At 56.4% G+C, this 13,028-nt stretch overlaps 4 protein-coding genes across 4 annotated transcripts; 2 read left to right on the top strand and 2 right to left on the bottom strand.

Annotated features, from left to right (window-relative positions):
* Window positions 1-3,100: 3,100 nt before the first annotated feature.
* Window positions 3,101-3,481, bottom strand: CCMA1212_000157 (uncharacterized protein; the record flags this gene model as incomplete). Its single annotated transcript, XM_073697641.1, has 1 exon — window positions 3,101-3,481. The coding sequence occupies one exon, from the start codon at window positions 3,479-3,481 to the stop codon at window positions 3,101-3,103; it is 381 nt and encodes a 126-aa protein (XP_073563342.1).
* Window positions 3,482-6,071: 2,590 nt separating this feature from the next.
* Window positions 6,072-9,356, top strand: CCMA1212_000156 (SWI/SNF chromatin-remodeling complex subunit sol1; the record flags this gene model as incomplete). The annotated part of the gene is made up of 1 exon (XM_073697640.1): window positions 6,072-9,356. One exon carries the CDS (start codon window positions 6,072-6,074, stop codon window positions 9,354-9,356), a length of 3,285 nt encoding a protein of 1,094 aa, XP_073563341.1.
* A 535-nt stretch (window positions 9,357-9,891) lies between these two features.
* CCMA1212_000155 (54S ribosomal protein img2) lies at window positions 9,892-10,491 on the bottom strand (the record flags this gene model as incomplete). The annotated part of the gene is made up of 2 exons (XM_073697639.1): window positions 9,892-9,942; window positions 10,027-10,491. The coding sequence occupies 2 exons, from the start codon at window positions 10,489-10,491 to the stop codon at window positions 9,892-9,894; spliced, it is 516 nt and encodes a 171-aa protein (XP_073563344.1).
* Window positions 10,492-11,005: 514 nt separating this feature from the next.
* Window positions 11,006-12,443, top strand: CCMA1212_000154 (uncharacterized protein; the record flags this gene model as incomplete). Its single annotated transcript, XM_073697638.1, has 2 exons — window positions 11,006-11,410; window positions 11,529-12,443. 2 exons carry the CDS (start codon window positions 11,006-11,008, stop codon window positions 12,441-12,443), a joined length of 1,320 nt encoding a protein of 439 aa, XP_073563343.1.
* Between the last annotated feature and the right edge of the window lie 585 nt (window positions 12,444-13,028).

Below are 13,028 nucleotides of genomic sequence, written 5' to 3'. Positions count from 1 at the left end.
AGAGAAATCTGACGAGAGTGGGACTCGAACCCACGCGGATTGCTCCACCAGGAATTTGCTTGTTAAGGTAGCCTTAACCTGACGCCATAACCAACTCGGCCATCTCGCCGTATGATTTCCCCTCGTCTTTTTGATACTATGAGGCGAGAGAACGGCCTGGAACCGGCTCGTGGCTGGATGCAAGCAGATGGCATGAGATGGGCTTCGAGGTTCTAGTAACCTGGAAGGCAGTGCTCTTTAGTCCTACGTACTAGGCCAGGTCCAGGATCTGCGAGTATTGAAGGCTGGTCGCCGTTGTAGGAATGCCCAAGTACCTCCACGTGCCCGTCTAATGTTGCCAACCGTCTGGTCATTTTAAAATGAGCTTCAGACATGGCACATTCCGGTGCAGCGAGACTCCAAGACCGTCAGCCAAGGCCAAAGTCACCTGCTTGATATGAAAGCTGGTATTGGTATGGTACGAAGCAAACATGGAGTGTCACGTTGGGTGGCAAGCGGGGCTCGCACGATTGGACGCCTCGTCACTGACCGTCTCTTGAGCTATTGCCTGATCGACCATGGATGAGTCCTCGGGCTCTGCAGACAGACGCCTAGGTACGTCGTGTAGAGACTGTTCGGCACATTGGACGACAGAAAAGTCGTTGCGCCGTGATGTGGACAATGGAAGTTGGTTCAAAGTAATCGATGCTCCAGAGGAAGTAGGTAGGAAGAAGCCGTCTTCCACCTCGGGGAGCACTCCTCGTACACAATTCCACAGGGACTCTGACGCTCCAATGCCGTAGCAGCCGACGAGAGAACACAGACATGCCGTTCGCCAAAAGGGATTCGCGAGGAGCGGACGTGGGAAACCGCGGCACGAAGGCGAGGCGTCGCGGGGTCGCATCTCGGCTGGGTGGTAGACTAATACTCCGTTCATACCTTACGGAGTAGAGGCAGACTTGGAAGCATCAAGGCGCTCGCACAAGTCCATCCTTCAACTAGCGCCGGAATGGGGGGGCCGCCTTTGGTGTTTATCGAGCAGCTGGCCGAGAAGCTGCACGAAGCCTTTCAACCTGGGCGATCGAGCTTGCTTTTGCGAGATGAGTTCTGTGAGTCAAGGAACGCCTGCCATTGGTGTTGGTTTTTTGGAGGGTTCTGCATTGCCACCGAATCATGCATCATCTTCAGTCTCTTGCTCGCGTTGCGTTGGCGTAGCGCAAAAGAGCCCGAACCTACATCACGAGAGACCGCGGACAAGCACACCAGGTTGTACTGCCCTAGCCTCGAGGGAGTAGACCTCAAAGCGGTAAAGAAGAAAAAAAAATAGTTGTCCTTCTAGCGCTTGTCCTTTTCTTTGTTCCTTTCAAAAGCAAGGTGGGTGGCGAGAGAAGGGAATGATGGGAGCTGTGGCTGGGAGACTCAGCCTAGGCCAGGTATCATGGCACACAACTGACTCTAGCAGCTCAGAAGGCCGCAGGAGCAGCAAGGGACGGGAGGGGAAAGCTGGGCTGAAGAGGGTAGCTAAGCGATGTAGTTGAAAAAGGGAGTGGCTATCCAGCAACCCAAGTTTATATATAATATATATATATAAGCTAATACAAGGATAAAACGCTGCACAATACTCTTGATATTCTATCTACTAGGTAGCTATTAGTATGAGCTCCTACTAAGACTAGAACATCATGGTGATAGTAGCATAGAGTAGAATCCATGTCTTATCTTATAATACCTTGTAAGTAGTACTGGTAAAGAAACTGATTTGATGGGATGCTAGATAGCCAAGTTGGGGCGCTGGATAGCCACTCCCTTGGAAAAGTAAAGCAAAAAGATACCATCTTCTGGTCGCTTTTGCTTTCACGACGATTTATTCCATAAGGTATGCATTTTCTTGCTTTTGTATCCTTGAGGAACGGCGGTGATTGGCATTCGTTCGTACACACGAGGACGCACATAATAATACAGATCCGTCAGGCTGTGATCAGCATGAAAGTGGTGCTTCCACAAGACGCACACACTAAAAGTAGCGGGCCTTCACCCTCACGACAAGCAGCCGCAGCGGGCATCTGTGTTTATCCACACCCTCTGTTCAACAGAGACATTCTCATGCAGTTTCATCACCTTTTGCTTCTTTGCTTTTCCCGCCTCTGTTTTCCCTCTCTCTGTTTCAGTTGTTTCTGACGGGGCAAGGAGATGGTGCGTCAGGCCAGCTGGGCCGACGGTTGGTGGTGTTCGGTTGGGCGCGCTCCATCCAGATGAAATGCACGAATAACCCCCCGTACATGATACCTACTGGGCTTGTGTGGGGGGGTGAAGAGGACCGCGCGAGGAGATTCAGTTTGACAGGCTTCCAGGGGAGATGATTGAGCGAATATGATGAGGCAATGAGCTCCTCCCCCCTCCCCTTTGGGCTGCGGAGCGCTGTCACGGCAAACGGGCTGCTTATTGCCAATAGGGGCGGGAAGGAATAAGATTTAAGAAGCTTCCCCCTTCCTTGAATCGGAGCCTCTTGGTACCTTTCAACTCGTATCAGTGCCTTACCTAGGCACTTGGTAGCCGTGGATGACGGAGGACCGTTGGAGTGAAGCGAGCACTGATGCTGATGGTTCTTTGTATCGGTGGCGGCGGGCGGGCTTGTTGCGGAGACTTTGGTTGTGTGCCAGCCCCAGCGTTTATGCGTGCTGTGCGTGCGTGCGTCGAACCTGATGCCGCTGGCCGAGTCGCCGTAGCCACCAAGGTTAATAGACGAGCAAAAGCAAGGTACCTGCTCTGCGCGAACAGTGAGTGCGAGTACTTCCATGGATTGCAATTCGATGTGCCAGGCCGGCGGCGCAGAGCTGGAGCTAATAACGGGTATGGCCTGTCGGCAGGTACCAGACCGGAGTGTCAGGTACTGGAGGCAGGCTACGGTATTAGGCCTCTGCCTCTCACCCATAACTACTTGAGCCCCCCCCTTCCCCCGTTCCTCGCCGGACTTCCTCCCATTTCAATCTCTTCCTGGGCTGTCCTCCCCTCCGTCAGCCTTCTTTCGCGTCTCTCTCGACGCCCTTTTCTTTGCGCGTTGCCGTGCGTGGCTCGTTTCTGCTTCACGGGCTCAACTTACATGGCTCCCTCTAGGATCTGATTACATCACCCAGCCTGTGGAGGGACCCCCCCACGACTTGGTGTCAATCGGGACGAGGAAAAGCGGCCAGCGAAAACCAGCAGCACCACGGCGGCGGAATGCTGCCAGCGGCGAGGGAGAAGGGCTCAAAGCGCTCGCCAGTGTCCCGGATTCGCTCTCGGATGAGCCTTCGCGACCAGCACACGAAAAAAGAGGGCACAAAGCAAAAACATTCACGATGCGAGAACCGGTCTTGGTCGGAGGGGCCGCTGAGAGACTCGCCCATGGACCAGCGCTGCCATCAGAAGTGCGCTGTGACAGGGGTGGCTGACCCTGTGGAGACTGGACAGCGGCATCAAACAGTGTCACAAGGCGACACGACGACCCCAGGATTCGTGCCATCCCAGTCGATCCGACTCGGAGCAGTCTGGCGCCATGCCGTTCTCATGCGCGGCAGCTTGGATTTGCACAGCGTCTGACGCTTGCGAGCGGCTGCACAAGGCAGATTGGCAATACCTACCCAGATCAACTGCGGCCGGTGGTGCGAAGCGAGGGCTTCCAGCTCGGCTCAGACGAGACTGGATGATGCTCTGGACAGGCCGAAGCCTGGATCGTGGCTTGTGGTGGGGCCGCCCACGACACCTTTTCTGGCCAGCGTGCAGTGCAGTCGACTCGATTCCTCTCGACAGCCAGCAGGACGGACGAGTAACCCCAGCTGAGCCGTGAGAGGCTAGGAGCTCTGGTGTCTGCTGTTCTGGAGCCGGAGGGCAGGACGGCATCGATTGGCTCGGCATGCTGGCCAGAAGCTGTGCGCGAAATGAGCCTTTTGATTTCAATTTCTTCGAGCGCCCGCCATCCCCGTTACCTCGCGTGGCATGCATGCTGTTTGTTATATGGTGGCAACCGAGTCAGCCAGTGCCGCACTTGGCGCCACATGGACCCCCAGGACGCAAGCGCAAATGGACAAGCATAAGGCAAAACATGGACGGCGCCGTGAGGAGGAATTTGGTCCTCAATCGGTTCAACAGCCCCGGATTGGCAGCCTTGGAACATTATACAATACGCGAGAGCGACTTCACAGCAAGCAATGGTTGTTGTCATATGCAGCCATGTTTGACTCGGCTTGTCGCCAGGATGGAGCGTTACCTCGCACGGCACACCCCGCGAGGGAAATGTTTGGTCGACAGAATATGCTTCGCATTCTCTTGCTGATGCCAGTTCTTCGTCACGACATGCTCAAGGCAAGCGCCTCCTCACGTTTCTCCGGGATGCACACTCCCAGCAGGATTCCCGACGAAAAGCGCAGCATAGTGCTGTGGAAGTCGGCAAAGCAAGGAATTCCAGTCTCGCGGTCCATTCATGGCAATCCAAAAGCATGATCATCGAATTCCGGTGCAACCTTCAGAGATGAGCCGCAGCAACTCGTTCATTGCTTTCCTTGTGGTGACGACTGCGTTTGGCTCTCGGCTAGGGAGAGAAGACAGAGCCAACAGAACAAAAAGGTTCAAAGGGGGAAGAAAAAGAAAGAGACAAACGACTCCATGCTTGCTGCTGCGGCGCTACAACACGCGATTCAGGTACTGCTCGCTTTTGGCTAGACCTCGGTCTCTATCCATCGGAAATCAATGTTGGAGGACCGCCCTTGCCTCTATTGAGTGGACAAGTCGAAAACGACAAACACGTCCAGTTACGAATAGGCGCCTGATAGCGACCTCAGTCTTGGCTGTTAGCCAAAGCGCTGGTATATGCGGCATTCCACTAACGCGGAGAGCCAATGCTGGTATCGCGACACTAACGCAGCGCGCTCATTGGTCGGGGGCCCACTCGGCTTACCGGCGGCGTCAGCGCTAATCCGCAATCAGGCAAGCGGTCTCAGGAAGGGAGCATTTCCCATCGGCCTGAAACCAATCTGCCAATCCAGCCAGGACTCGCCGTCATCCACCTCAACGCGCCTTAGGTAAGACCTGGCTCTCCATTCACCTCACGTCGCCTGCACTCCTTGCCTCTCTGCTGCCCCCCAGGCGACATACCGATCCTGTCTCTATCGCATCGCGACGGCTAGCGAACGCCTCTGCCCCGAGCTCTCGATAGTCAGGGCGCTGCGTGGGAGCCGCCCAGGTGGCTTGTTGTTGCTTGCATCGGTGCCGATCCGACCAGGACGCCTCTTGCAACGAAAAATTCTCCTCCAGCAACGCGCGCTCACTCCCCTGCGCTACATCCACTGCTCATAGGCCCGACGGGCGTGCCGTGTACCTCCTCCGTACCGGTACCTCAACTCGCCCAGCCCGCTGCGGCTGCCCCGACCCAGCGCGAGGTATCCGTACCTGACACGGGCGCTGCCATTTACCACCACCTTGCCTGAGCCTCCTAATCTCCTGCACCGAGCCGGCCCCGTCGCGGGTATCACTAGGTACGTCCGTTTGCTAGCGTCTGCCGCGGTGCCGCAAGGTACCTCGATTAGTGGCGCTGCCCCCCTCCCTTCTCGCCCAGTCGCCCTCTTGGGTCTCGCGGCTTCAGCGCTGCTGCGCCGCTGCTGGGACCAGCACGCAGTGGAGGTTTGGCCCAACAGCGACGGAGCGGAGTACCTGTGGCTACTTGCGGCCTGCCTGTGCTAGCACTGCCCGCTGCTGGTACAAGGCGGTACCTCCACTGCCATGAAATCCGTCGCCTGCCATCAAATGCCACACTGCGTGCTGCCCACTGCCACTGCCGCTACCACCACTCCCTGCTACCTGCCCAGCGCCCACCCGGAGCCCCCCCAGCCAGCGCTCTTTGTCTGGCTGTCGCCCATTTCCCACACGCACACACACATACACATACATTCTCTCCGCCAACCCGCGACGCGACTCGACGTTGTCGTCCATCAAACCACCCACTGTGCCGTGTTACGGCCCCGTCTCCATCCATCCCTGCGCCCATCAATGGGCTCTGTGGCCGCCGTGCCTGCTGATTTCGCTGACGTCGCCGCGCACAGCTTGTCGGGCTCATCGCCATGAGCACCTGGATGAACGACGCAGTCCCGAACCACAATGGCAACGGCTTCCCGCACATGACTGACCCCAGCGCTGCCAGTGCCATGATGGACCCTTCCGTCTTCATGACCAACCCGGGCCAGTTCAACCCGGCCGCCCAGTTCCCCAATCAACAGCAGATGGCCATGCAGAACGGCCCGATGCGCCACGCCTCGCCCTCCGCCTACCAGGCGACCCAGGTCTACCAGACCAATTCGGTCATTCCATCAAAGCGCCCGCGGCCGCGTGAGGATTCCATCTCCGGCTCTCCCAGGCAGAATCCGGGCATGCTCCCGACGTCGCGCTCCGAAACGCCGCAGCAGCAGACCTTCCCCGGCTTCCAGCCCGGCGCCATGCCTCAGCAGAACGCCGGCCAGTTCTCCCACCTGCAGACCAACGGCTCCGCCAACGCCAGCCCCTCGCCCATCATGGGGAACCAGATGCGCCCGGGCAGCGTTCCCCAGCGCGTGGCGACGGCCTCGCCTCACCCCTTCTCCCCGGGCGCTCAGCAGTTTGCGTCCCAGACGTCGCCCATCACATCGGAGCATGGTACGCCGCAGCCGAATCCCTACATGCAAAACATGCCCCAGGGCTACAACCCGGCCTTTGCGCAGTCCCCGTCGAACCCGCGCCCGTCTCCAAACCCTAACGCGATGGCGGGGAACCCCATGATGGCCCAGCAAATGGGGCAGATGGGACAGCCCATGGGCCAGATGCCGGCTGCCATGTATGCTCAGATGCAGCAGCAGCAACTTCAACAACAGCAACAGCAACAGCAGCAGCAGCAGCAGCAGCATCAGGCACAGTCTCAGCAGCAACAACAGCAGCAGCAGCGGACGCAGCAGGGCATGACTGAGGGTCAGAAAATGGCTGCCTACCAGATGCGGCTCCAGCAACAACTTCAAGGTACCATGCAGATGCAAGCTCAAATGCAAGCCCAGCAGAATCTCGGCCGTGGAATGATGGCGAAGCAACAGCAGATGCCCGGTATGCCCAATGGTCAGATGCCCCCCGGACCGATGCGACCGCAACATCGACCAACCGGCAGCATCAACGGCGAGCAGTTCATGAAGAATCTTACAACACTCATGAGTAAACAGGGCCTCCCATTAGACGTGAACCCCATGATTGGAGACCGGCCCGTCAACTTGATGATTTTATTCCAAGCCGTGCAGTCAAAGGGAGGCTCCAAGTCGGTCACTGTCGCGAACGGCTGGGGCCACATCGCCCAAGCCTTGGGACTTCCGGCACAGATACCCAATGTTCCTATGGCGCTCAAGCAGATCTACGACCGCAACCTTGGCAAGTTTGAAGAAGTCTGGATAGCTCAGCAGAAGCAGAGGATGATGCAGCAGCAACAGCAGCAACAGCAACAGCAGCAGCAACAGCAGCAGCAGCAACAGCAGCAGCAACAACAACAACAAGCGACACTCGCGAATCAAGGCACTCCCCAGAAGCAGGCTGTACCGGGCCAGCAGATGAATCAGGGCCAAATGCAGCCGGGGCAGCAACAGCAGCAGCAGCAGCAGCAGCCGCCACAGCAACCTCCGCATCAACCCCATGTGCAGCATCATACTCCTGTCAAGTCCGCCCAGCCCTCCATCAACGGTTTCTCGACCCCGCAAACCCCACAGCTTCATCAGCAATCCAACGCTGTTCCTGGCCACAATCGAAACAGTCTATCGCGCAGCATAGATCAGGCCGGGCCAAATGACTTCTCAATACCCTCCCCGGCTCACTCGAGGCCCGGGAGCATGGTCATGGGCCCCGTCGATGGCAGGCCGATGGGCGTCATGAGTGTCGAGCAGCAGATGCCCCAGCTTCCCCCGAAATCAGAGGAGTACAGCCCATGCGCACGAGAGCTTTCCACGTATGGCGGAGTCGACCTCCACGCGGCGAATTTGCTGGGCGCCGAGCTCGAGCGGTGGAAGCCAACCGTTCCGCCGGTGAACGACCTCGGTAACATTGACATAGCTGCACTAACACGTGGCCTGCAAAGTGGGATACACGGAGAAGTTCGCCTTGCTCTGGACACGCTCGCGACGGTATCTCACTCACCAAACCAGGCACATTTCCTACATCTACGATACTGCGACGATCTGGTGGATGCGCTCATCGACTGCGCAGAGGAGCAGCTCGAGCTCCTGACGGAACACACAGTGGAAGTATCCGACGACATCCAGCTCACGCCGTACGAAGAGGTCGTGCGGGCGTGTCGCATCGAGCGATGGGCAATTCGAGATGTTCCTGCTTTTGGTACTCAAGAATATGAGCTTGACCGAGCTGTCGATCGATTGGTGTGCATCTCCACCATCCTGCGCAATGTCTCGTTCCCTGGGGACAACTTCGACAACCACGTTGTACTTGCCGACGAGTCGGTCATCAAGTTCCTCTGCACCGCGATCAGGTATCTCGGCACCAGGACAATGCTTCTCCGAACCCATAACAACACCCTTGACTTCATGAAGGATGTGGTGATCCTTCTCTCGAACATTGCCGGCTCCATCGAAATCCCCGGCCGAGAACAGGCAGCATGTCTCTTGCATTTCCTGCTGGCATTTGCCCCGGTGCCCAATCCGACGCTGACCAACGACACGATCTTCTTCACCAACTATGACCCGAGTGTCCATACCTACCTTCCTCATGCTGTGGATGCCTTGGCAAAACTTCTTGCGCGCGACGAGCCCAATAGGGGCCATTACAAAGCTCTCTTTGCCTATGATGCCGCCAATCAGCCCCCGCACGAGCTCCTCACTCGGACCTTTGCGCTGGCCATCTCTCCCGTTCCGGACAAGGCCAAGGAGCGCGATCGACCAACGAATTTCCCGTCGCTTGTGGAAGTCCGGAAGCCGTATCTGATGCAAGGCCTGTTGGCTGCGGAGATCCTTGCGGCATTAGCCCCTGGTGCTGAGTCGAACCTCGTGAGGACCTGGTTGAGTGCAGCCAACGGCCTGGCGAACAACCTCTTCCGTCTCGGTCAAGAGCTGAGCCGCATGTACGAACAACCGCAAGCCTTTGGTCGCGGAGCTGGACGAGCTGCACCACGCAAAGACCCCGAGCACCTCTACATTTCCGTTCTCGCGATAGCCTTGCTCAGGCGACTTGTCGAAAAGTCGAGAGATCCCAACAATCCCGCCGTTGCCGCCGCCGGGCCATTCCTACCCACCACTCAGGCGTTGTTGGAGGCATTGTCCATGCATAGCCCTGAGTGGTCCAAGGAGGGCTTACTGCAGCACTTGTCGACAATCATTAATTTGGCGGGATGAGTCCGGATCTCTTGATTGTTCTGATGTCTTCGAAAAGGGTTTCTAGGATACGAGCATTGTTGCGGGATGGCTTGCTTCGCTGTCTTTTCTTCTCTTTTTCTTTACCTCTTTTAAAAAAATTCTAGGAGGCGGGTCTTGAGGGCGACTGCGTTCAGGGTGCTTTTTACATTGGACAATGTCAACAAACGATCAGATGTGTAAATGCTATTGTATGGGGTTGATAATGTCTGTTTTAAGCCGTCCGTCACAAGTGCGATGGTGCATAGGTGTTCAATATCAGCGGGTTTGGAAAGGTGGAATTTTCGCAGACTTATTGCGGCGTCTGTGTACATAGGAGTAAGGATCTCACATACACTGATACCTCTTTCTGGTGGCCACGATTACCTTGTTCGTTTAATGACTTGTTGTACATGAATATGCAAGATGAAGCATGTGAGCCTCTTCAGCTCTAGAGATCTTTTTGCCAATGCTGGTGTCCGCCAACTGTTGTTCACATCCTTTTCCCCTCAGATAATATACACAGGTTGGGAGACCTTCAGAAGCCACGCTCTAGCAGCCATCCCCTTGCCTTATCAAAATGGTCTCCCTGAGCAAAGAAAGTGTGTTAGTGGCTGTGCCATTCATTTGGCCTTTCCGGGCAAACAAGAGAAGACGTCAGGCCGTGCCTTACCTTCAATTCTATATGTTGTGTTGTCGGGTTGATCCTCGCGTCCTCCCGAGCGATACCAAGGTCTCCCACCAGATCCTCTAGCAGCCGTATTCTGTTGCCATCGACCTTCTTGATCAGGACCACCTGGCGCGTGCCGCCGGACTGCCACCTGCGATACACGGGCAGCTGGACGGAGGGCGTGCGGCGCACGATGTAGCCGAGGCTGACGAGCTCTTCAGGAGTCTTTGTCGGCGGGGGCACGGGGGTGCGGCTCAGCTGGCGGAGGTGCGGAGGAATCTTGGCCTTCTGGTTGGGGTTCTGGCGAGGCGAGGCTGAGGCGGAAGAGGGCTCGGTGGAAGAGAAGGATGCCGTTTGGGTCGTGGAACGGAAGAGGGGTTTTAATGAGGAGTGGAAGGTCGACTGGAAGACTGGTCGGATGGTTGCGCTGCTCCTTAGGGGGAGAGCCCTGGGGATGAGGTAGCTCATCTTGGGCGGTTTGCGATGCTTGTTGAAGTTGGGAGACTGAGGGTTCGGGATTGGCGATTCAGTCGGTTCCTCAGCCTTGGTTTGGCGTGCAAGGTTCGGGGTCGGATCGCCTCGCTGGACCGGGAGGAGTGCAAGAGGAAGCGAACCAATTGACAAGCGAAAGCAGCGTCTTCACGAGTCTGCAAGTCTCAATTCCAATCGGCTCTGCTTTACCAAGCCTTCTGTGACTTTTTCGACATTGAATCTCCAGATCACATGATACGCCGCAAAACTAAAGAGTTTCGCTGGCGGCGGATCTTCGGGCGAAAAGCTGGAACCCCCACAACCACTTTGTGTGTTATTCGCGAAATTCACCAAAAATCTGCCCCTCCATTGACGGGCGAGCGAATCTTTTTCTCCAGCAGTAGCGACGACCTCCCTCTTCGATTTCCTCTCTACGACAAACCCCCCCCATACCCCGGCCGCGGTCAGAATCTCCTTGCCCTGCGACGACGCCCAATTTTTTTTTCCCACCATGGAGGACATTCTGAAGGCCCTGCCAGCCGATGGCGCGTCAATCCTGCACAAAGTTGCGCCGCACCTGAGCCGTCACCTGCTCTTCCCGCTGATCCAGTTCGAGGGCGAGCAGGCCGAGGAGAAGGGCGATGCCGAGCTGGCCAAGAAGATCCTGTCGGGCAAGATCAAGCTGCTGGACGACACCAACATGACCGACTACGTGGCGAGCCTGTACTGCGAGCTGCACGGAGTCGCCGAGGCCCCGGCCGAGTACACCAAGAAGAGGCAGGACGTGCTGGCACAGCTGGACAAGTACGAGAAGGCGACGGAGCAGATTGCCAACCTGCTGACCCAGGACGAGGTCGTCAACGGCCTGCGGAGCGACAAGGTGGCCAACTTGGAGTTTCTCAAGAACCAACACGGAGTATGTGTGCAGTCACCGACAGAGCGCAAAGCCCCTTTGGTTTTGCTTGCGTGTCCCCTCAGCCCCTCGCAATCCTGGATGGAAATGCTGATCTGAAATTTTTGTCTACTCTCACCAGGTCACCATCGAGATGGTAAACGCTTTGTATGACTTTGGCCAGTTCCAGTTTCGATGCGGACAGTACGGCCCTGCCGCCGATATGCTCTACCAGTTCCGAGTCCTCTCCACCGACAACGACAAGGTGGCCGCTGCGACGTGGGGAAAGCTTGCTTCCGAGATCCTGTCCACAAACTGGGAGTCCGCCGTCGATGAGCTCAAGAACGTCCGAGAGGGTATCGACACCAGACTCTTCAACAACCCCCGAGCCCAGCTGGACCACCGGACCATGCTTATCCACTGGTCCCTCTTCCCCCTGTTCAACTTTGAGGGTGCCCGGGAGCCCATCCTGGACATGTTCTTCTCTGCCTCCTACATCAACACCATCCAGACCTCCTGCCCCTGGATTCTGCGGTATTTGATTGCTGCCGTTATCACCGGCCGCACGCGCGCCCGCAACAGCTCGGTCCAGCAGAAGCAGCTCAAGGACATTGTTCGCTACGTTCGACAAGAGGCCTATGAGTACGCCGACCCCATCACCCAGTTTGTCAACGCCCTCTACATTGCCCACGACTTCAACGCTGCTCGCGAGGCTCTCCGCATGGCCGAGGAGGTGTGCCGCAGTGACTTCTTCTTGGCTGCGTCCACCGATGCGTTTGTCAACGCCGCCCGCCACCTCATCTGCGAGAGTTACTGCAAGATCTTCAGCCGGATGAACATTCGGGACCTGAGCGCCAAGCTCGGCTTGAACCCCGATGATGGCGAGAAGTGGATCGTGAACCTGATTCGCGAGACTCGCCTGGATGCCAAAATTGACAGCCAGGATGGCACCGTCATCATGAACCACCCTCCCAACAACGTTTACCAGCAGGTCATTGAGAAGACTAAGGGCGGATTCTTCAGAACACAAGTCCTCAATGCCGCTGTCTCCAAATAAGGGAAGTGGCAAAGGAGCTTGCAGATCTGTTTGAAAATAGCAAAGCAAATTCGCCTGACGCTGAACAAGGGGAGCGTTTCGGGAAACAAAAACATCCGATGCCGGGTCTGCCTATCCGATTACCAACTTTACAAAAAGGGCAGAAAGGGGAACTTGGCCACGCGGATGAACGATTTTCAGTTGAAGTCGATGTTCTTTCCCAATCTAAAGCTCCTCGAACACGATCGGTTTGCAACACGGAAGAAGAACAAAGGGGGGGAAAAGAGAGCAAAGAAAGAGTAGACCGGCCCTTGTTTTATATCACATGTTCCTTTTTTTATCTCTCTTCCTCTCTCTGGTGATGCGGTTTGCATTGCACGGCGTTTAATAGGTATAAGACAGGGATGGGGAGGATGTCTTCTTGAGGGAGGAGAGGGCCAGGGTCGTCTTTTAATGAAATTGACTGTTTTGTGCAATGATGAAGGAGGTTTTTTTCTGATCTCATATTTCATGATTCTTTTGTTGTCTCCTGTGATGACTTGCGTCAGGCTGTGTTTACCTCGACAAAGGGGTCTTCCTAGAAACACGGGTCTGAGACGGGAGTGG

Source organism: Trichoderma ghanense, assembly GCF_004382785.1.
Source record: "Trichoderma ghanense strain CCMA-1212 chromosome Unknown scaffold_0, whole genome shotgun sequence".
Taxonomy (NCBI): domain Eukaryota; kingdom Fungi; phylum Ascomycota; class Sordariomycetes; order Hypocreales; family Hypocreaceae; genus Trichoderma; species Trichoderma ghanense.
This window is presented reverse-complemented; position numbering and strand designations above follow the sequence as displayed.